The following is a 24525-nucleotide window of genomic DNA, read 5'->3' as shown; positions in this document are numbered from 1 at the left end:
ACAGCATATCACCAAAGCGCGCTGCAACTGACATTCTCATTGACATGCTTCCCTCTGTCTTGTAGAAATAGATCGCACATAACCACAGGGAGCAGCAGAAAAACATTGGGGACTATGCACACCTGCATCACCTGAGTCCCTTTGAGGTGATAATGCTCTACATTAGAGAGCCAGCAGTGACTGAAGCTGGTGCATGTTCCTGTTTTATGCACCTTTTAAAATTTCATGTTAGTCTCATTCAGCTATCTGGCATGCAGTGTAAATGCAGATGACAAGATGGTGGACCTTCTATTTTCCACTCTACCCCCCTTCCTCTGCTTCAACTCTATAATTCTGCATTTTTGCTTTCAGATACCCAAGAACTACCACTTGGCCAGCCAGTGCAGTCTCACCGTGCAAGAGCAGATGTCTGATGAAGAAGTACCATTAACTGATTTGCCATTCACAGCCACCAACCCAGAAATGGCATTGTGCGCACTTTAAAGGTTAGTATAGAGCCAGGATCAGTACGTGGTGAATCAGTGGACATAAGTGGGCTGCAGCCAACCAAGGGAGCAAGGATAACATGCATGCAAGTTCACAGGAAGGTTATGTCGCATATAAATTCCACTTTAGAAGACTTAGACAAGGATGTTAATGAGGCGGTACACAGGAAAACACAGATGGGCAAGCAAGCTGAGGTGTTTGGTGCCTTGGCAGACCTATCACAAAGCCTGTTGTCACTGTCAAGGTACATGGATGGATTCAGCTCCGACTTGGTCCAGAGCTTCATGCAGAGCAATGAGCCCATCCTTTCCAATGTCGGAGCAGTGGCCAGCTCCATGACAGCACTTGCGGTGTTAGGTAGTCAACATCTCAGCATCCCTTAAGACACTGGCAGAAGCCATCTAATGTCTCAGTTTTGTAGTAGAAGCTCTGATTGATACATTGAGATCCAAGCTTGTTACCATGCAGGATCAGTTTGGTGCATGAAGGCACAAACTGCCATTATAGCTGTAGATAGCAATATCAAAGGGATATGCAAACTCTCAGAGTAGTCCAGCAATCTGTTTTCCAACAGATTATTAGAATCAATGAGGTACTGCCCCAGGGGAATGGTGGTAGCTTTGTGTTACAAAAGCCTGCTGTCCTCTTTCAGGATGACATCATTCGTGCTCCCACCACTGCTGCTCCACTAATGCTTTACTGTTGCCTTTCATCGAGCCAGTCATGTCAAGCTGGCAAAGATGAAGCAAGGCCCACAAAGCCCAGAGCTGCCTGAGGCCGCCTTGTGAGGTTACCTGCAGCCTCCAGCAGTGAAATTCATCAGCAGCCTTCCATCAGTTATGCTGCAGCCAGAGGGGCATCGTTGCACAGGAGCACTAGGCCAGGCAAAGGCACCTACAAGACAGACAACAAGAGAATGCACAGGAGCGAATAGGTGAATTTTGTGTGTATAATTGGAAGTGTTGTTGGATAAACTTGTTATGGAATAGTTTATTTGTGATATTTTTTATTTTAGAATATGAGGACACTGTGATGGCATTTAGCAGAAGGATATGAAAATGAGAAATTGTAAAGCAGCAGTGATGTGGAATTAAGACCTTAGAGGAACTGGGTAGCATACTAAATGAGCAGTTTGCAACAGTGTTTACTAAGGAAGAGAATGCAACAAAATATTAGTTGAAGTGGAGATGGCAGAGATAACGGATAGAGTGAAAATTGATAGGAAGGATGTAGTTGAAAGGCTGGCTATGCTTAGAGTGGATAAATCACCAGGTCTGGACGGTTTGGATCCCAGGTGGAAGTGTTGAAAGTAGAAGGGCTCGTCATACTCCCAAATTTTCTGGTCTTTGGACATGCGTGTGAATTGCCCGGAAAATTTAAATTTCCAACAGGCCCCCGGGAGCCTGTATGAATGTCTCCAATTCTGAGCTTAGGACAGAGTCTGGGGCCAGATATGGGCAACTTACCCCGATGGTTACCCAGGAAATATTAGACAGTTTAAAGCCTTGTTTAACAGCTGAGTGACTCCACAAGTAACTTCCCCAAATAATTGCTTGACCACCCGACTAACCCCACCAATCAACTAATTACCCCCCCCCCCGACCAGACCTGACTACCCCCATCACCTGAGTACACTCCCCCACCAAAACTGACCACTCAACTATATCCTCTGACCCAGCCAACCATCCAATTACTCCCCAAACTGACTACTCCCTGACCAGCCAACTATTCCTGACCCAATCACAACTGACTACTCACAAACCCGACTACCCCATTCACCCCTGACCTGACCATCTCCACACACCTGAATAATATCTGTCAGCCAGAGCCAACAAGCCTCCTGATCAACCAACTATCTCCAGGCCCGATAACACCCCTGTCCCACCACCCCCACCCATTTACCAACCTCCCCATTCACTCAGTTATCTACTTACTCATTCATTCATTCATTCACGGATTCTCAAACCCACACTTATTCATTAAAAGATGAGACCTGTAAATACCAGAATACGGCAGCTACTGCTGTAAAAAGGGGGCATGTCCTCTTCTTCTCCCGACACTGCTTCACTCTCTGGAATTGGATGGGACACACTGCATTGCCTATTTCTATGTCAACAGGGATTGGTAGATCCCGGAAGAAATGGGGAGGAGCATCAGGTCATAAAAATCTTTCTGGGCAGCAGCCATATGTGCAGCATTGCTGCTGACTGTAAGGTTTGGGCAACAATCTTCCAATCTTCCCTAGATACGGCAGAGTGCCAGATGGTACACCCTTGTTCAGGGATGCAAGGGCATTCCTTGTAACTACAGGCTGATCAGTGCAATATCATTGGTGGCATCAGAAACAATAGGCAGGGAGAAAAGCAACAGGGTCTTGGGGAGGTTTGAATTAATGAAGGAGAACCAACACTGGTATGTAAAAGGCACAATGTACTTGATTAATCTACCTGGTGTTTTTAATGATGTAACGGAGAATGTTGATGAAGAGAATGCAATGGATGTTATTTATATTGATTTTAAGAAAATCTTTGAAAGTTCCACATAAAAGGCTGGTAAATAAAATTGAGGTTCATGGACCTGAGATGGACAGACTTTTAATCAGTAAGGGAATCAAGCGTTATGGAGATAAGTGGAGTTGAGGATTATCAGAAGAGTCATGATCTTATTGAATGGCAGACCAGACTCAATGGGCTGAATGGCATACTCTTGTTCCTACATCTTAAGATCTTGTGGAGGGTCAATGGCAGCATGGAAAAGAAAATTGACTTCAAGAAAATTATAAGATGTGTTAAATCATTAGTTTTCAGGATGGAGAATGGCACTGGTGACACTGAAGGTTCCATATCTGGCCCACTGCTTTGTTTGATATATATAAATCACTTGGATATTAGAATACAGAGCAACTAGGAAAGCTATTAGAACTAAAGATTGACACATCCCCAGGACCTCATGGCCTGCACATTAGGATCTAAAAACAGTGGGTGTGAAATTAGTGGAGTGTTGAGGCCTCAATTATTTACAATTTATATCAATGGTTTGGATGAAGGGCCCAAATGTACAGTAGCTACATTTGCCAAAGACACCAAGATAAGGTAGCAAAGCAAGTTGTCAAGAAGAGATAAAGAGTCTACAAAGTGATATAGATGGTTACCCGAGTGGGTAAAAATTTGGCAGATGGAGTGTAATGTGGAAAAGTGTGAACTTGTCCACTTTGGCAGGAAGAATAGAAAAGCAGTAACTATGTACGACATAAACTGAGAAAATTTGCAGAACAGAGTGATGCAAGTGTTGTGGGTATGAATCACAAAACATTAGCTTGCAGGTACAGGAAGTGATTAGGAAGACAAATGAGACATTTATTGCAAGGGGGATGAAATATAAAAGAAGTAAGTTTTGCTTCAGCTGTACTACATCTAGAGTACCGTGTATAGTTTTGGTCTTCTTATTTGAAAAAAGATAAAACTGCGTTAGAAGCAGTTCAGAGTGAGATGAAGGGCTTATCTTATGAACAAAGGTTGAACAGGTTGGTACATTGGAGTTTAGAAGAATGAGAGCTGATATTATTAAAACACATACATCAGAATTCTACCGCCCCATCTGTCACGGAATCGGAGTGGGCAAGGGGCGGACAACGGAAATGTCCGTTGACCTCAGGCAGGAATTACCAGTCTTGCTTGAGTGAGGCCGTAAAATCCTATCCAACAGATCCTGAGGGGACTTGATAGGATAGATACTGGGAGGATGTAAGGCAGAATCCTTAGGAATATTAACATACAGAGGGATCTGGACGTGCAGGTCCACAGTTCTCTAAATGTAGCAACACAGGTGGCCAAGGTGATTAAGAAAGCATATGCCATGCTTGCTTTCATCAGCCGGGGCACTGAGTACAAGAGTTGGGAAATCATGTTGCAGCTATATAAAACCTTGGTTAGGCCTCATTCTGAGTACTGTGTGCAGTTCTGGTTACCACACTACCGGAAGAATGTGGAAGCTTTGGGGAGAGCGCAAAGAAGGCTCACCAGGATGTTTTCTGGTCTTGAGGGTGTTGGCTATGAGGAGAGGTGGAATAAATTCGGATTGTTTTCACTGGAAAGACAGAGGCCGAGGGGAGACCTGATACAGGTTTACAAAATTATAAGAGGCATAGACAGGGTGGATAGTTAGGCTTTTTCCTAGGGTGGAAGTGTCAATTATGAGGGGGCACAGGTTCAAGGTGAGAGGAGGAAAGTTTAAGGGAGATGTGCGGGGGAAGTTTTTCACACAGAGAGTGGTGGGTACCTGGAACGCGCTGCCAGAGGAGGTTGTGGAAGCAGGCACATTAGCAACATTTAAGAGGCAACTGGATGGGCACATGAATAGGAAGAGAATAGAAGGATATGGATGGAGTAACGGCAGGAGGTTCATTTTATTTTAATTAGGGCATCATGATTGGCACAGTTCTTTGTTTTTGTGGGACAGACTGGAACTTAGGGACCTTGTTTACAAGCAAGAGATCTGCCATTTAGGATAGAGATGAGAATTTGTTTCTCTTAGAGCGACATTAGTCTGTGGAATTCTCTTTTCCAGAAAGCCGTGGAGACTGGGTCATTGAATTTATTCAAGGCCGAGTTAGATAGATTTTTGATAGATAACATGCATAATGGGAGGGGGAGTGGGAGTTCCGCTTTCTAATGGGAGCCCTCTACCTTCTCCTTTTATGCATAAATTCCTCTCTCTACTGCCTTTGTTCCAGGTCCCTGCCATGAAGCAGCCCAAGAGAGACTAAAACTATGATCCCCATTTGTGCTAGTGAACAGACTCCTCTAATCTCCTTGGCAAAGTGTAGCATCGCTCACTTCTGACTCAGATAACTTTTTGGAACTCCTTGAATAATGACAGTACTTCCACTTACTGTACAGGAGCACAATAAAGATAAAAGCACCATGTGTGAAAGTCCTCACTGATGGTGACGGGTTGGGTTGAGGGGGGGGAGGGGGGAGTGCTTCTTGTGATGCTGAATGCATGTTCAGCTGAGAGGGTTTGAAAAATTTCAGTTACAGGACCTGGGAGGTCCAAAATGACAGGTTGGGTGCTAAATCAGTGTCCAAAGTCACAATCTTCCCACCGTGCGTGCTTCTGGAGCCCACTTTCGTGCTCTTACTAGCATGGTATGCAGCAACGGCTGTGCCAGAAGTGGTTGGAAGCAGATTGATCACCATTTCCTGATGTCCAAGCTTCTGTGACACTAGCACCAGTGAGCAACAGAGCTGAATTTTGCAGCTAAAGAAGCTAAGGACAATCACTAATTCACAACACTGGACAAACCAGTTAGTTAACTAATCTTGCTATAATTGTAAGTGCAGAACTGCTACTTCAACCAAACAAAGGGTTAAATGATGTTGCCATTTCAGACATCTGATGAACTACATCTCCTTTCTAGAATGAAAACTCTGACTGGTGAAGCTGAAGTATGCACAATAGATGAAAGGATTCCTGCTCCAAATCTAACAAACCAGAGTTCCCAGATAAACGCTGGTGAATAAGCACAGGGCCGAACAAATGGCATTGTGCTGACAATTATGCAAAGCTCACCATGTTGTGAAGAAATCCAGCAAATTGTTCATAATGCCAACTTCAATTTATCAACCCCAAAGTTTGCAACAGATGAAAATTGACATCAACATGAAATAAGCTTTTCTACTTGTTCTATTCTTTATCCTGATAGTTTTATACATACATGTGTGTGATATGCTGCATGCAAAACAAACCGAATTATAAATTAAACTCAGCATAACAAAAAAAATTGAAATACATTAACTAAAATTGAAAGCAATGAACTTAAATAGTAGTGTTTCTGATGCAAAATCAAAACTCCAAAATATATCAGGTGCTAGATTGTGGGTAAAGAAATGGTCTTGATTAGTTGTGGATTGGATGAAATGTAGTTTCCTTCAGTTCCTGAACTCTTAACAATCCTGCAGTAAAGTTGTTTCTGTGAAGTCAGGAAAATCAGAGGTAGCAACTGAAAATAATTTCACAAATCATGATTTCCATTTATACTGGTACTAATGACTAATGAACAGTCTCAGTGTGTATTTACCAGCTTTCAGAATTCTAGGTCCACTTTGGGATTTTAAGTTAATCTCGTGTGCTAATTTACAATAAATGATCATGCAACCTTTCATTCATTAATATTCAACCTAAAAAGATTTTCTCATCTCAAACAGCTCAATAATATAAGGCTATGCAACATGCTAAATTTGTAGACAGTTCATTTTATATTAACTTTGGGAATGATGCACTATTTTAAAGACATGTTCTGTGCACTAATATTAAAACTCTTGACATATTGCCCAAGACTATTCAAACTAGTTGAAAAGATGTGCAGGCTGTAGACTCATATGAGACCAAGTTAACTTCATACTTTCACACTGTAACATAGCAGGATGAAGCAGCAGCGGTAGATTCACATCAGTTTACTTTAAAAAATGTATATTTGAAGATTAATTAGGTAACAAACTTTCATTAATTTCCACTCGACATAGCATGCAGTTTAACAGGAATAAGTCTTAATTTGAATAGAATATGCATTGTAATGCAAGAAACAATTTGTCGACAGCAGCATTCTACACAAAATTAACAGTCTGTATGAATCTATCACCAGGTGTATTTATCTCTGGAGAAGACACTCAACAGTCCTGTTCTTTGAACAACTTCTGTACTAAAGCACAAATTTGTTAGCAATGCACAATAGGCAAAGAGTGACTGGTGCCAAAGTAGTTTTAGTTTGAAATTATACATGTCTTTGTTTAGTGATCATTTATCATGATTACAGTGAAAAAAAACTGTTCTACATGAAACACTATTTAAGGAATGGAATTGCACAGAGTACTCAAACAAAATAAAATTCTCTGTTTAGTATACGAATACAACCTTAATGTGAGAAAACTTAAGGAGAGGAAGGCTAGAGCCCTCAAGGGATGAACTATTTAAGGGAATTAAAGAAAATAGTGAAAATCAAAAGCTGCCTGATCTAGTTTGCATTCCCAAAGCTTGGTCACACTTTATGTACCTTTTATGGTAACGATTTGTATATTTTAAATTACTTTAGTTATATTAGGATTAACCATTACTTTTTACATAAACATGGCTTGTATTCATACACCATAGGTGTCTTAACATTTGAGCTGAAGCATTCCACTTAATTTTTTTAAAAGCCACAATTTCTTGGACATTTGAGTCTCCTTTCTGTCCCCCAATGAATACTGGACATTACATGTATCAAGTAATATTGAATTTAATCTGATAATTGTGACAAAATTCTGCAACAATTTCATCTATCGTTTATTACAGAAAGAAAATAACATCACACATGGACAGTGAGGAAACAGCTTTAAAAAAGTGCATTGTTGAATGCTTCTCTACTAAAGATGCTCCCAAAGTGTTCAGTGTTCATGCTGTTCGGAAGCATGTCTCTCTGAAGTTACCTCAAATGATGATGGTGTCCTTCATTCTCCTTGGTTTCCCCTATAGCCACGAGCCCCAAAGAACCAACATTAACCTTTGAGGAGGAGGAGGAACCTCAATGGGTTCAGCATCCTATCTTGCCCTGCACCTAGCACCAGTACAGATACATGCACCTCAATGGGTTGGCTCAACGAGACCAACACTAGTGCACACAAATCACAGTTGCAAGACCAGCTGTCAGAAACTGAGATAGAGCAGCCCTCTAGCAGGTGGAGGAGTGCTGGAGACAACCTTGATGCTGAACCCCAGGTTGATGAAGCGCGTTTGGAGTCATCTGTCAAGTGGCAGATGCTGGACATGCAACGCGATGTAGGTGGAGATGTGGCAAAGAATCCAGAGGTGTTATGAGCATTGATACAGACAAAGGAGGAATCCATCCAGGTTATGAACGCTGCAATCACTATCTTCAGAACACATGGCTTCCTCCACTGACAGACTGGCGACTGTCATGGAAAGGCCAAACCCAGCAGATCACTGATGAGATGCAGGGTATGAATGCTGACCTGTATTCCATTGCCTTTTTTGTAATTCTGTAAACTTTCCTGAACTAAAGATATCCACTGTATGCTCCACCAGTTCTTGTTCTTTATCAACCATTTGGTTAAAGATTGTTTCTGATAACTGAACCTCAGCTTCATTATCTTTACTCTTTTCCTCCTCAAGTTTCATCCTGTGGCTTTGTGACCTTGTGACCACACATTTGGGAAACATTCTAGGAAATGCTTCCTGCAACACCTCAGTTATTTGATTTTCCACTAACTTTTCAACCACAGTAGGCATCCATCCCACCTGTGATCCAGTTATATTGTTATCCAGGATTAAGTATAACCCTGAAAAAGGTAATCTCTCCTACTACCACTTCACCACTTGGCACCAGACTCTCTAACCTTACTTTACATAACAGAAGATTACTTCCTTCACCACTCATTCCACATATTCCCACCTTTTCTGACACCGGTCCTTCCGAACTACATATCTCATCGCTCACCATTAAAGATTGTCTTGCTCCTGCATCCCTTAAGATCTTAACCTTTTTACCTACTCCACCGTACATATGAGTAAACCGTACCCACATAAATAAAATCTTTAAAAAGATCTGCCATCTGCTTATTAACAAACCTCTGAACAGACTGTACTTTCTTTTGCACCTCTTCAGTTTTAACCATGGTCTCCTTCTCCAATTTAACCAACCCCACTGGCTTATCCTATTTTAACCCGTTTGTCTTCCCATTACTTTTCTTTAGCTATTAACACTGCAATTTTGTGTGTCCAACTTTATTACAATGAAAACATCTAAAATTTCTCTTCCACCCTCACACATTTCCTTTTTAACCTGAGGCAAATTGTCCTTACTGTTTCCAACGAGACGTCCTTTGCCTTGACCATCTATGGGTCTCTCTTTTCCCCAGCTTCTATCCCTCACAGACTGAAATAGAGGTGAAAACCAAACATTGATTTATGAAATAATTCAAAATCATCTGCCATTTCTACTGCTAACCTCGCAGCTTTCAGTCTTTGTTCTTCCTTTTTCTTTTCAGTTCCTGAAGTTCAAATGCTCTCTATTTTCCTTTGCCATTGCTCTCTCTCTCCTTTGCTTCTAATTCTATTTCCTTTTGTTCTGCCAGTGCCACTCTCTCTTTCCTTTGCTTCTAATTCCAATTTAAACTGGCTCAATTCTGTTTCATGTTGCAACCGTTTTATTCATAATTGAATTTTAGCCAATTCCAATGCTTCAGACTGTGTTTCTGGCAAACTAAGTGCTGAGCTAACACTGAAATTATCTCTGTCTCCCTCAGCCATTTAGGTACAGTCAGATGCAGCTTGTTCGCCAAATCCAAAAGCTTTGTTTAACCACCCTTTGCAAACCGCTCTGAGTGACCTCTTACACACCCAGGAAAACCGGAAGAATCGTTTTCATCAGGCAATCCCCATTTAAATTATTCGAATGCAACACCTGAAAGAGAGCACCAGTTCCTCAACACCCACTGTCTTTAAATTCATTAATCCCAAACCAAACAAGGAATTATACTGTTTAATCCTGGAAAGAGCCCCCAATTTTTGTTATAATTCTGGACCAGAACTCCAAGGTATATTGCGAAGCCAGACGAGACCCCCTACATTTTTTCTATTTTGGCATAAATGTGAGGATAAGATGCTTTGCTCCAGGGGTAAATTCACTGACAAATTAGAGATTTTTAAAATCAAAATAAGCTTTATTCATAACACAGTTTAAGTTTCACTCTGACAAAATGAAGCAGTTTAACTCCTCAGAGTTGAACAATCTTTAAACATGACAAGAAACAACTCTAATTTCTAACATCATTATTTCAGTTCCAAATAAGCAATACTCTTCTTAGTGACTTAAATGCTGTTAGCAAAGTAAATATACTTGCTATAATGAATGTAGGCAGCTTTGGAGTTTTCGAAGAGATATAGAGATTTCAAGAGCCTGCCAAATTCTCCTAAATTCAACCAGAGCAGTCAACTCCAACTCCTTGCTGCAAAAACATGTTTCTCTTCTGACCATAAACCACATTGTTACATGAAACTGTCAATCAACCTGGACTGAAATCCCAGGGGAACTTAAGTAAACAAAAGTCCATTAACTCTACTTAACATAAACACTTGCAAGGTTGAAATGAGTAATTATTCTGCTCTCCCAGCATCTGAGCAGTCTTCCTTCCAGACATGCTGACTATCTGTTAAAAAAACCTAACTTTAAAACATTCTCCTGAAATATATAAAAAACACACAATATATTTACATATCATCGTACACTTTCATCACATCTTTTCCCTGAGCTATAGTGCCAAGAGCCAGGATGACAGGGGATGAGGAGTCTGGAGTCACATCCAAGTCCTGGTTCCCCTCAGGAATTGACTTGATTAGTTGTAAGTATTCGCATTCCAACCATTATTCATGTAAATTGAGTCTGTGTCTTTATAAGCTCTGTTTGTGAACAGAATTCCCACTCACCTGAAGAAGGGGCTAAGAGCTCCGAAAGCTTGTGTGGCTTTTGCTACCAAATAAACCTGTTGGACTTTAACCTGGTGTTGTTAAACTTCTTACTGTGTTTTCCCCTCAGGAAAACAGGGAGGTACAAATGGACCTCATGGGTGCAGAAATGCAGCTGCCGCCGCCATCGGGGAGCAACTCTCAGCATACTTCTGGTGGGACAGTCCCTTCTCTGCCCCTCTACCATTGACACAAATGCCTCAGAGTGCCATGGCAAAGGCTGAGCATCCTGCCACTGTGCAGGTGACTCCCATCATGTCGGGACCCTCACAGCCTCAGGCAACCAGAGAACACCCGTCAAAGACAGCCCAGGCAAAGAGGTATAAGAGTCAGCAGCCTGTCTCCAGCACAGCTGCTAGTGAGGCTGGAGCACCACACTGTAGCACATGTAAACACCACATGAATCAGCGAGGTTCAGAGGCCATTGTTCAGTATTGAGAGCTATGAAAATTGCTGAATCATTTTGTTATTCAAAATTGTTCTCACTTGATACACCAACTGCATTAGTGTTTCATGTGCTTGAGGTGATGGTTTTGATTTGGATTGACTGCATGCTGTGAAGGATGTTTGTGCTAATGTGAGTCCCTCTGATTGGCCTCATTTGGTACCACTATATTGGCACATGCACAGACGGCCCTGGTATTCATGTCTGGGAGATACCAGGAAAAGGCGAGTGTGATAAAGGTGTTATAGCTGAATAGATGGCACATTGCCAGTGGGATATTCGCAGTGTAGAAAATCCTGCATCTCTCAGGCATCATAAGTACCCTGTGCAGCTTGCATAGCTGGCTGGCACAGCTTACCCTCCTCATCATACCCATTCACAAAGAATGTGGCTCTCTTCGTCATATCTTCCTCTGCCAGGGCTTCCTCTCTCTGGAGGGTTAGGTTGTACAAGGCAGAGCAGACAACACCATAAGATTCTAGCAGGAGCATATTGCAGTGCACCACCTGATGGAGAGAAACATCTAAAGTGCATTTTGGGCTGACCAATGCCCTGGCGAACCTGTGGCTATTGATATACCTCCTCTCAGGCTCTGTGTGTTGAATTCTCATTTAGGTTCACTAGCTATTTCTTCAGAGGATAACCTTTATCTCCTGGAGGCCAGCCATCCAAAGGTTCTGGGCCACTGAACATCCCTGGCATCATAGAGTGCCTAAGTATGTCTTGCATCATAACTGCTCTCTGCATATGGTGCACACACCTGCAGTATCCTTTGTCTATGATCACACATAATCTGCACACACTGATGGAGTGATGTCCTTTTCAATGGACAAATGCCCCTGGCTGTCCAGATGAAAGTTTTATTGCCACGTGTGTGCAATTGGCGACCCTTTGCACCTTCAAAAATCCAGTTTGGTCTGCAAAGCCTCTGGTTCTTTCTGCTTGACTGGTGTTGCCATTGGCAAATGAGATGTATTCATGGGCATGCCTGAATATGGGATCCATAAAAACCTTTATACTGTGATGGATCGCAGACTGTGAACTTCCATTAAGGTCTCTGCATGATGCCTGAAATGATCCAGAGATATCGAAGCTTGAATTAATCCAAGTGATATCCCCAGTTATGTTGGCAGCAGTCTGAGTTTGCATTACATCAGGATGAAATCAGTTTGAGCTTCAATTGCAGCTTTCAAATGTTTGATGGAGACTGGTGGTGTCACAATGAAAGCTGAGATATTGGTCATCAGATGCTGCATCATGGTTGTGCGCACAACCGTGTTGATCCTATTGGCCACCAAATCCAATCTGGAGACAAGGGTCTCTGAGCACTGTCTGAATCTCTGTTTTAGGTTAAAGCAGACACCTCCATGTTCATTGGCATTGAAACAAGGTCTACTAGCACGCTTCAAAATGCACCAGGCATTTAGCTGTGTATACTTATCAACCGTCCTCTCTGACAAGAAGTCATCCAGACTCGAAACATTGGCTCTATTCTCTTTCTCCACAGATGCTATCAGATCTGCTGAGATTTTACAGTATTTTGTGCTCTCTAATCTGGCCCATTGAAGTCCTCACCAGAGTCCACGGTAGCAGAACTCATGTGTGACATTTCCATCCAGAAAGCTGGTTGCGGGGCACTTGTGCAGAGTGGTTCAATACATCCAGTTCCTACCCCTAAGCCTTTCTCTAAGATACATGCAACAAGTGCAGTATCTGAACTGATAGCTTAGAGTGTGAAATCAAAAGATTGTGTGCCTTTATCATCAGTGTCTTCTTGGTCTTCCTCTGACTCCTCCCTGGGGATTAGAACATGCAAGCATGCCTGTCACCCTTTGGTTAGGTGCTGCTGCCTCCAGTTGTGCACCTCTTCTTCCTGCAAAAGAAAGGAATGTGTGTCATCGAGTGTTATGCAATATGGTTAGGCCAGGACTCAACAGTTAAGAGTGTGTGAAAGCTGTGATATGTGGTACGAGGCTTGAAACAGTGCTAAGTGTGTGAGGGTGAAGGGAAATATATGCATGTTAGGTATGACTGACAGAAATTGCTGGTAGGTGAGTGATGAGTAGGATGTGAATTGAGCAGTGGTTGAGGCCAGTTGTGCAGTTGATACAATATAGAACCTTGAAGATGCATTCAATGACCTTGACCACTCATGTGAGGTCATTTACCTCATTGCAGCATTGCATCTCGGCCTCTGGAGTTAAACTTTTGGTTATCTGCTCCCATTGCCTTCTCACCGTGAATCTAGATTTCATCCTGTCTCCCTGAGGATACAGGGCCTATTTCCTCCTTGCCAACTCCTCCAACAAGAAATCTAGTGCAGCACTGAAAAGCCTTGCTGCATGCTCTCTCCCATCTGTGGCCCTTGTTCAGTGTTGCTCAGCTGAATGCTGTCAGCACCTCCAATAACCACAATTTACCTTCCTTTTATGAGGTACATTGGTAGCATCTAATGATACTGGGGTCCCTGCTGATGCATGCAGCTAATGAAAAGGCTTGCATGCAGAAGTTGTGACCATAAAATGACAGCACGAGGACAGTGTGCTGTCTATTATGCATCAAACGGGCATGAGGTAATTGTGCACTGAAATCCCTACGTGCATTTTTGGGAGCAATCCAATTTAGACCACATTTTGCCAATTAATGTGCTAAGCTCTTTTAACAGTTATTTTTGTCTTGGTGTGAAAATCACTTAGCAACCAAATCAGTTGTGGAAAGCATACTATGTAGAAACACAATTACTTTCTCCACACACTAATTTTCAATTCATTAACCTGAAGTTGCAAAACTAGGTTTCCATGTTTACTCAGGAAATGTTGGGTCTTCTTAACTTGGCTGCTGCATTGGTGAAAACAATATCTACTACAGTTCTGGCACAAATAACAGCATTGAATATATACACATACATAATAGCAATAGCAAAATTAAAATGACTGAAAAAATGTTACCTCATCCAGGTACTTGAATTGATTATTCTTCTGCTTTAATACAATGTCAAGTGGACCTACTTAATGAAATCCTTATGGCCTGGGTAAACTACAGCAGAAATTTAGAATCCCTCCAGTGCCAAAAGAAGTTAGTCTTGGAATAGGTACTGTTGAAAGATACCTTTGATAGGTCCCTGAAGTTGCCTGGTAGGGTCAGATCCAGCTCCTCAGACTCATAGTTTGTAATAACCCAAGGAAACACTGGGTACTGATTTAAATCATTGTACGTCCGACCTGACAGCAAAGAGATAATATGAAGAAATGTTCACAATATGTTTGTTTTACAAATGGTAAGTAAAATAAGAAACTTGAAAACATAATTGCTTGATGAATATGTTTAACTACTATTGTGTTACCCACAAAATGCATGATATTGGTGTAAAAATGTGTTTTAAAGACTGGAAAAGCAAATAATCCCTTAATAAGGCAGAAACTGTACTGAGAGCATCAGGAATCAAAACAATTACTAAAATATTTTCGACTCATGAAATCTTAGCATATGCTGAGAAAAAACAGTCGTTACAAATGTTTATATTCCACTTACTACTTTCTGTATTTGGTCATCATTTTCCCTTTGTCAAAGCATTTCCTTGAATGCTCTGGTACAAATTCCTCTGAATGAAGCACAGCTATAAAACACACAGGTCTGCTTGTTCTGCTGAGCATCCTCTGTGTACAAATGGCACACATTCTGGGATTTTTTTTGTGTTCAGCTGAAACATGAGAAACCTGTGACCTCCAGTGGCACAGCAGCATCCTCACATTATTCAGCTTTCTGTAAGCTGAATGACAATGGGCAATATTTTCTTCACCTTTATATCGACTGGTGCTGCATGGAATGTAGAATGAGTTGGTAAAGAATTGTACGCTTAATTAAATTTCAAATGGCAATTTTTTTCCAGTTGTTTTCCACCACAGGTGGATTTTGCTTCAATTCTGAAATCCATAAATGTTCTTATCGGTGGCCGGGTTTTCCAGCTCTCTGGTGGCGGGTTTTCCCTTGGTAGTTGCGGTGAGCCATTGGCAACCAGTAGGATCTTTTGATCCAGTTGAAGTCAAAGGTGTCTCGCATGAGCCCACCCCACACCCTTCCCCTTGGGAACCTGTTGTGGGGAGGCCTGTAATCCCACCTTGTGTCTTTACTAGCCGTGAGTCTGGCATGAGGGCAAATATCAAGGTGGTGGAAATCCAAGCCTGCAGCAATTTTTTACAAAATGTTCCTGGTATAAATGTTATTTTAATATATTATGTTCAGATGGATATTATACATTTTAAACTCACAGAAAAAATTTGTATGACAAAAATTGCAGTAGACGTTGTCACTTTTGATTTCACGATTCTCACATTCTTCATGTTTGGAGACTGGGGCTTAGGTCATTCTAATGAGTTTTCAAAACTGCTTTCTCTCACCATTCACAGGATGATATAGGAGCTTTATTGAGATAAGTATACTTTATAAAAACCATTTCAAACTGCCAGGAAAGCTTCCCTGATAAAATGATTAACTTCTGGCCCACTTGTGTGTCTATAATTAAACTTGTTAATTTTCTCAGATTTTGATGAAACATTTTTTATACCAGTCTAATTTTAAAACGAGACACAAACCTGCTTGACCAGAAGCCTTAGATAAAACATTGCTGAAAGCCAGTTTTTAATGTAAATGAATATAGCATGTTTATGATTGTTATTCCTCTGCTTGTCTGCTTCCTAACACGTTACAGACATTTTGTCATCTCCAGTTCATTAGTAAAGAGTTTTTAATGATTTTTTTCCATGTAAGCAGTTCAAGTTACATCTAATTAGATGGCAATAATAAGCTCAACACATGCCGCAATTAAATATATACATAATTATTCAGTGCAAACTTCAAACACACACACATCAGAAAATAAAACAGTGGAAAATGCATTTGTTGTATGGAAACATGTAAAATACTCTCCCTTTGTTTTACCTTCTGATACAAACACAAAATCTCCTATTTTCATGTATATTTATGTTGTTTTCTATTAATCTGCCACATTTCAAGATGTTGTACTGAACAAAATACTGTGCCATTCTTGTTCTACTGTCTAGTTGCTGTTGTCTGAGTGACAAAGCACTAAAATTACATTTTCTCGTTATTATTTCCAGACACACTCTGAAAATGGTTTGTGGACTCTAATAAAGCTTCAGTTTCAGACAAAGCTGTCAACAAAGGAAATGGCAGAGTGAGACCACAGAATAACCCCAGTAACAATAAATGAATCTACAGTCACCGTGGCAGGTTATGTGTCTCCTGATAAAATTTAATAGGATAGTTTCAGTCTCCATCATGGCCTGCAGCTGGATACCACTGGATAAGTGCAAACTATCAAGCCAAACCTTGATACAAAAACAAATAAGATGGAACCAAAAAGCTACAATGTACCTGCCACAGTGTTAAGGAACATCAAGTATTCAAAGTTTGAAATTTCCCGCCGTTGCCAACGTTGTGTCATGTTGGAGGATTTAAAAAGCTGGCGAGGACTGGCCAACGATATTCTCCTGTTAATCCAAAAACATGGGGGAAGAGTTGTTATTGATCACACACATGTGATTTCATCCACAGTTACAGTGACAAAAAATATTTGTCTCTCTGGCCTACTCCTGCTCCTATTTCTTATGTTCTTATAGATCACCTTAAAAAAAACCTGTCTTTATGAAACAGAAAAGCACTGCATTCTTCTTAGTTACCGGATAGGCAGCCTGTATTTTTTTCTCCTATCATAGCAGTGGAACTTTTACTGCCCTCTAATATTAGAATCAGCTTTATTGAGCAACTAACAATTTGTTTTTCTGTTCTCACTTTTATGGTTGGGTGTTCTTTCGCTTTTAAAAAAAAATAATAATATTTGTGTTCTTTCCTAATGTCTGCTGTAATGAAACTAACCTTTGTAATGGAAAGTTTAAGAACTCAATGTAATCAAACATCTGAATTTGTCATAGGAAATGAGATTATAAATGAATATCATGCACTGGGTGAAAAATAATTATGAAGCATATTGAGAGTTGGTTAATCCGTTTGGTGTACTAATTCATAAGCCTTAAAGAGGATCTTTGCCAACTAATCATGGAATTTTCCAGTGAGATAACAGATTTATTAATTTTGAAAAATAACATTAAATAGGCCATTGAAAATATATACTATCTGCCCAAATGGTGGACACATCTTGCCATCTTGCCTACAGTAGCTGTGTTTCATGACATTGTAAAATAAGTAATTGTAATACCCCAGTCCAACGCCGGCATCTCCACATCATTGTAAAATAATGCAGTATGAAAAATGCGTTAAAAGTGTACAACTAATTTTCAAGAAGAATTCTCGAAGTTAAGTATTTGTAGGAAAATTGTCATTTTTTTTTAGTAGAATCCCTATAGTGCAGAAGGGGGCCATTTAGTCCATTGAGTGTATACCGACTCTCCAAAACAGCATCTTACCCAGGCTTCTCCCCACCCTATTCCATTTTCCCACTTACCATGGCTATCCACCTAACCTACACATCTTTGGACATTAAAGAGCAATTTAGCATGGCCAATCCACCAAACCTGCACATATTTGGATGGTGGAAGGAAACTGGAGCACCCGGAGGAAACCCATGCATTCACAGGGAGAACGTGTAAACTCCACACAGTTACCGAAGGCCGGAATTGAACCAGGGTCCCTGGCACTGTGAGGCAGCAGCACTAACCACTGTGCCGCCATCATGTCATGTTGACGCTGATTCTTGAGTGGGGTTCCCATTCTCATGAAACTTATCCTGGATTATTTCTTAATAATGACACTAAAAAACAATTTGTTAGGGGGAGTCATCAAGAACCGTAAAGGAACTAAATTTCAAAATGAAATGACATTACAATAGACACGAAATTGCTATTATTGGGTTCTGGGTTGACTATTTAGAATCTAGTAGTTAAATTAGATGTGATCATCCTAACCAATTTGATCTTTCTTGATGTCGAATAAATATTAGCCTTCTCAACATGCACAAGATCCTGCGACCCAACTATTCCATGATTGCCATGAACAAAATCCATTAGTCAGTTTAACTGCTGTAATTTACCAACAATATATAGTCATTTCAGACACCAAACCAGGAAGACTACTTTTCAGAATTTATCAAAATCCGCGATGTTATTAACTAAACTGCAAGCATTTTCCATTGCACGATCCAGTGAACTAGTCATTAAAGTATTAGAACTAGTTGACAAATTAATCAATAACAAGTACATCATCATACAATTTCATGGTAATTGGATCAACCAGAAGATCGACCCCATAAACTGAAACTAGTGAAAATCTATAGCAGATTATTGCACTGGCTACGAGTAAAGCATTTTAAATGAAAACTGCTCCTGAAATTCTGACCCAAATTTTAAAAGGAAACAATTGTAAATAAACTTTTACTTTAAGTTTAGCACAAATCTATCTTCAGTTTTTGGAATGGGGAACTGAAAGAGGCAGAATAAATCATCATTGCAAGACCAGAATATAATTACCAATAATAGTGGAGCTTTTAGTTTGTGGCCTTGTGAATGCCTTGTAAGGGACAGGTGGTTTTGATAAGCAAATATAACTTCACACTGCATCACATTTTACCCCAAACAACTGCTAAGATGTTCTAACACAATGCTAAAAGGTAAAATTGGTGGTAATAAAACAAAAAAATGTACAGGCATGGAGGTATACAGTGGGTCATGCACATTTTGAAGAATCCTATTCCTGCACCGCCTAGAAGCTTCTATGTAAACTTTAAGTTTGGAATTAGAATGGTGATATTGTAAACAATGACAACTGATATCGGCCTCAACTGTCATACTGAATATTGCTGACTGGGTATTTTATTTACGTCAGCAATTTATTTGTTTCAGGCTAGAGATTTATAATGAATTATTGAAATAAAAAGCAATTGCCAACAGACAGCTATTAAAGGGAAAATCTAATTTTAAGTTCCATGTTTTACTGAGTTGCAGGGGTATTAAAATATGAAGGATAAGCAAAGTAAAAGAAAAATGAGACCACCTATTTTATCTTCAGGATGATAACCTAATTGTCCTTGGTGACAGTGAGAAGAAATGCTACTTCAAACATCACAGTGGATAACAAGTATCAGTACAAGTGCAGATTTGTTTATCCTTCCTCGTCTATTCCATGGTTAAGATTACAACTTTGTACAATTTATACAAACGGTATGATTATTATGCAAAGTAAACATGTTGCTACTCTGTAGGCTGCAGTGCACAGTCGCTGCTGTTAAACAACCTGCAGCAGTTCTCATTTATCAAGCTTTCTCAAGGTGTGATATGCAATTACCCTGTTTCATTATTCAGTGTGATACCATAGTGATGATGAATAGACAAAAGTCAACAAGTCTAACATGTTAAGTCGTGTAGCAAAATCATTGATCAGCATGCATCTCAGCCGTTATACCTATAGCTAAAGGTTTTTTAAACAACCTAAACAGTGAAACATCTAATGCTACATAATCAATAATAAAAATGCATTCATGGTCAAATAACCCTCATTCTGCCGCCCCAACTCTCACTCAACAAAAATAACTAATCATTTTTAAAAAGTGCAATTCATTATTTACTAAAAGAATTCAGGGTATATATCTTCAACTTTATTATCAAATCACTTCTGTTTCTCTGATGTAATTGAACTATTTCACAGGTGATGTCATGGGCATACTCTTTCAAAAATACTCTTTCACATTGTGCATTTAATTCATACCATCAACCTATGCAGAACCGCTTACATTATAAGAAGAAAGTAACATTGCAATAAAAGCGTAGATTTAAGATTTTGAATACTGGAGTTTAAATAGGAGATTCATGAGAAGAACAAGTGCTAATTTTCTGTGGAGTGCTAAAATTAGTTGCTTATCACCCAGGTGATAAGAGCACATATTGGAATATTAATGGATGCAAGAGATTTCATGTAAGTATTCTATATCTTGCAGAAGCTCAATGTATCTGTTTAGTCAAAACATACTGGAAACAATCCCTTTCAATTAAATATAAATGTACATAGCATGCAACAAGTTACGAAGTACAGGATAAATGGCTAAATAGTCTTTTCTCAGTGCTTTCTTATGACTTTGAGAAATTAAGTGGACTTGCGAGAATAACTAAAGAATAATTTTGAAACCAAAAGAGAAAATGCTGGAAAATCTCAGCAGGTCTGGCAGCATCTGTACAAATGCTGTCAGACCTGCTGAGATTTTCCAGCATTTTCTCTTTTGGTTTCAGATTCCAGCAATCGCAGTAATTTGCATTTATTTTATAAAGAATGATTTTATCTAGGCTGGTGAGCCAACATTTTACTTATGGCTATTGGTAAAGAAATAGACAAAGAGATTTGTTATGCATTATATCATTACATAGAACATAGAACCCCCTGCAGTAAAGCTGTTCTGGGTTAGAACAACTTGTATTTTAGGAATACTGGATTTGAGACAAAAAATCAGGAGGAATTTTCTATAAAAACATTCTTATTAAATACCTGGCCTGTGGCAAACCATAACTAGTGCCAACTCCAACACGAGGTAAACTATATACAACCTTCTTCACTGTGGCTTGGTCTGGGAAATTGAACATAACAGAAGCTGCAGAAAAAATAAGAAAAATATGATTTTAAAGAACCAAGATACAATAAAGAACTATATTTTTCTCAAAGACTTCACTATTTCATGCACATTTTTATGACAGCATCTGGGTCTGCATTTACATCACTTTCAAACAGAAACCTGAATTGTAACAGCACATACTTCTGTTGGCCATGAAAACTTCCAAGGCAGTACTCTGGAGGAGATAGCGTCTTGAAAACACAGCCCGTATCTCGCTGAACATCCATTTTCCATGTAAACCTTCAGTGTAAGCAAGGACCTGAAATTTAAACATATATTCACTTTGTTTAGTTAAAACACAGTAAAACAACATTTTTAACAATCCAAAGATTTAAGGATGCTTCTGTGAGAATATTCCTTTAGTTTAAGTTCATACTTATGCAAGAAATAACAAATGTAAGATCTGCAACTATTTCCATTTCACACCTTAACTTTCCCATTAATTTTGAAGTAACCTTAAGGAATGTATGAAGAGATTTTGAAAAATTTGGTCCTTGGAAAGTAGAACCAGAATTTTTTTGATGAAAGCTAGTCAATCTATTTGTGATTGCTGGTGTATGTTAAGAGGCAGGGATGTGCACTCAGTTGTGCTGTTAGTTTTGGAACACAGCCTAAATACACTTACATAACATAACACTATTATAAACACATTCACAGTTAAAGTAAGTTATTGTTTCTGGATAAATCTCAAACTGCCTTAAATTATTTTTTTAAGAACACAAAACTTCCTGACTGTCAAAGGCTTATTTTTTTCATAGGTCTTTAACATGAGGTTTTTGAGGCACAATTTTTCTGTGCAAAATATTTAAATGGATGCAATGTATATATCACAATGGAAAACAGGTAAGAAATATACACAACATTTGATCAAATATTTTGTTCACGGAGCCTGGAGAAATGATTCAGAAATAAAATTGTAATTCTCAAAGGGTTAAAAAGGAGTGTGGTAGAATTTCTGCTCCTTTTGTGCTCTTAAGAAAATTTGTACGAAGAATACCACAGAGGATTTGCTGATGTATAGAAAGAGATGAAAGGAGCCTTTCCCTTTTCACAAAAGACCCATCAGAACTATCAAGACGCATTTTCCTATTGATCACAGATCGGTGTTGTTTTTTCAGTTCGAGGCATTATACATATATTTTATAACAAAACAAACCAGAACTGCTTTTAATGTTATTTGGTTACCAAATAAGTCTTAACTGTTACAATGGTACAGGTTAAAGGCAGCCTGCCTTTTGAAAAAAAATCAAGTGGGCTTTAACTGACAAGTGAAAATAATCCTTTTCCATTCTCTATTTTCCCACCCTGACTTACAAAGAAGGGCCCAATTGACAGCTTTCTGTGCATCTCAGGTCAGCTTCATGCTTTTCAAACTTAATCAAGGAGGTGTTAAAAAAAATGAAAGTCCCTCAACCTTCGCATATGGTAGAAGGCAGAGAAATGTTGGAAGTGAAGTGAGATGTTCCACAGGGGAAGGTTAAGGCTGATGCTAATGCTCATTTAAAATGGTGACAGTCAGTAGTACTGAAGCCTAGCTAGGCTGGTTTAATTTCTCCCTGGAATAGCTCCTTCCTGACCTTATGCAGCACATCAAAGTCTCTTGAGCTCAATTAAAATTGGATTATGTTGAAATGCTCTATCTATGGGACTTTATGCTCACTAACACTTTTCTCTCAGTAATACTCCAGATGACAGTTACTCATCCCAATTTAAACAGTTGTCATAGAGACCATGAACTAAAGAAATGGCAGCCAACAATAAGGTGAAAGGTAAGCTCCGCCATCTCATGAATGAATAAAATGCTCGATATCCTATCACAATGGTCTCAACCACAGCAGCAGCTTGGATTTAGAATCAACGTCAGCATAATGCATGAGGTGTGAGCTTCAGGGAAACTTAAGGAAAACATGTCAAAAGATTTTAAAATATTGCAAAACAAAAATTGCTAAAACAACATGGCTTTGGTTAAAACCAACAAGGGGCCTTACAGAGTTAGTTCATAGTTGCTGTGATGAAGTGCAGCCCTCATTTTAGCCCAGCTGTAGAAAATGCCATCTAATGAATCTGTCTGGGACGGCTCTCCTTGTCCTGTCAGGCATGTCAGGAAATGACAAGCACTGGGGACAGGCCGCCTCCAGTCATAGACAGGCCTGCCAGCTGGAGACTTCAGCCCCAATCTAATCGCAGCACCAGAAAATAACATTCAGGTTTCAGCTTGTCAAGATGGTTTGGGAAGATGGCTGAAAAGCTTTTTGTTTCAATTACAGATGAAATTTGCACACAGTAATTAAAAGATACTCCGAGCAGATGAGTTTCATGCTGTTTAATATAACCAAAAAACACATGGTGGTAATGTAAATCAAAAAACGACAAGCAGCAATAAGGCCAAGAGCATTCTTTCTTGGCCTATTTAAAAAAATAGCAGCTATCAGTTCAGAAATCACTTAAAGGCCAAGCATATATTAAACAAAATTCATTGTCATTATAAAAGGTAACATCAGCCATATTACAAACATCTCCAAGATAATGAATGTAACCTCATCATTAAATTATACATCTGCACACGTTCCTGTAGCCATGTTGTTTGATTCATTTCACTCATCTAGGAGCAAGGCAAGCTCTGGCCTCTTGACCTCAATTTTTACTCGAAGAAACAAATTTCTTTTTTGCAAACTAACTCAATTTTTCACACGTCAACCTTTAGCCTAGCTTTAAAAAATTAATCTCATTTCCATTCCCTTAGATATAGAAATTTGCTGCATCTTAAAGTTAGTTAAAAAATTTGAACATATTAGAATCTGCCCTATGACAACAATATTATAACAATATTATAGTCAGCTCTGAAAATACATTATCACTATTTACTTGAGATAAAGGTGAAGCTCACTGCTTTGCCTGAGCGATTAATCTACAAGGTTTGCATTCTTAATCTTCTTAATCATCTTTAAGGCATGCGATATTCATTCTGTACCAAAATATTTAGCTAGATTGCAAAATTCAGATTATACCAACGGTCTAAATTAAGGGACACTCTACAATTAAATAAGTGCAATCAATTCTACTTGAGATTTAGAATTGGAAATGGTCAGCAATCCATCACAGCAAATGTAACACAATGGAAAGTAAATTGGCCATTTGAAGACAATGAAGGTTTTCAATCCACAGTGTGTAACAAGATGGTGGGGCATGTAATTTTAAAACAATATTAATTTCAGCGACCCCAGAAAGTTTAAAATCATACCTATTGTAAATTATTAGATTTGATTTTTAATTCAGGTTTTAAATGTGCTACACTACATAGTACATTCAAGTATGTTTTGAAACGTAATCTTGTATGCAACTAACAGAAATATTTTTGTAATTCTTCTACCCTTGTTGAATTCCTGTTCTGGATGACTTCTATTGGACTGTGTATGTGCACTGTTATTACTCTTCTTCAAAT

General features: G+C 39.4%; 1 protein-coding gene across 14 annotated transcripts in view; it reads right to left on the bottom strand.

The window, feature by feature from the left end:
• Nucleotides 1–24525, bottom strand: part of nbeaa (neurobeachin a) — an 812689-nt gene that overhangs the window by 119142 nt on the left and 669022 nt on the right. For all 14 annotated transcript variants that reach the window (XM_078222243.1, XM_078222244.1, XM_078222247.1 and 11 more), the window contains 4 exons: nucleotides 21225–21342; nucleotides 20960–21062; nucleotides 16847–16962; nucleotides 14561–14673 (listed from right to left, as the gene is read on the bottom strand). In XM_078222243.1, the coding sequence (XP_078078369.1) occupies nucleotides 14561–14673; nucleotides 16847–16962; nucleotides 20960–21062; nucleotides 21225–21342 (450 nt within the window). The remainder of the gene's footprint in view (nucleotides 1–14560; nucleotides 14674–16846; nucleotides 16963–20959; nucleotides 21063–21224; nucleotides 21343–24525) is intronic.

The sequence above is a fragment of the Mustelus asterias genome, chromosome 10 (assembly GCF_964213995.1).
Source record: "Mustelus asterias chromosome 10, sMusAst1.hap1.1, whole genome shotgun sequence".
Classification (NCBI taxonomy): Eukaryota; Metazoa; Chordata; class Chondrichthyes; order Carcharhiniformes; family Triakidae; genus Mustelus; species Mustelus asterias.
The sequence above is the reverse complement of the archived record's forward strand: the minus strand, read 5'-3'. Positions and strand labels throughout refer to the sequence as shown.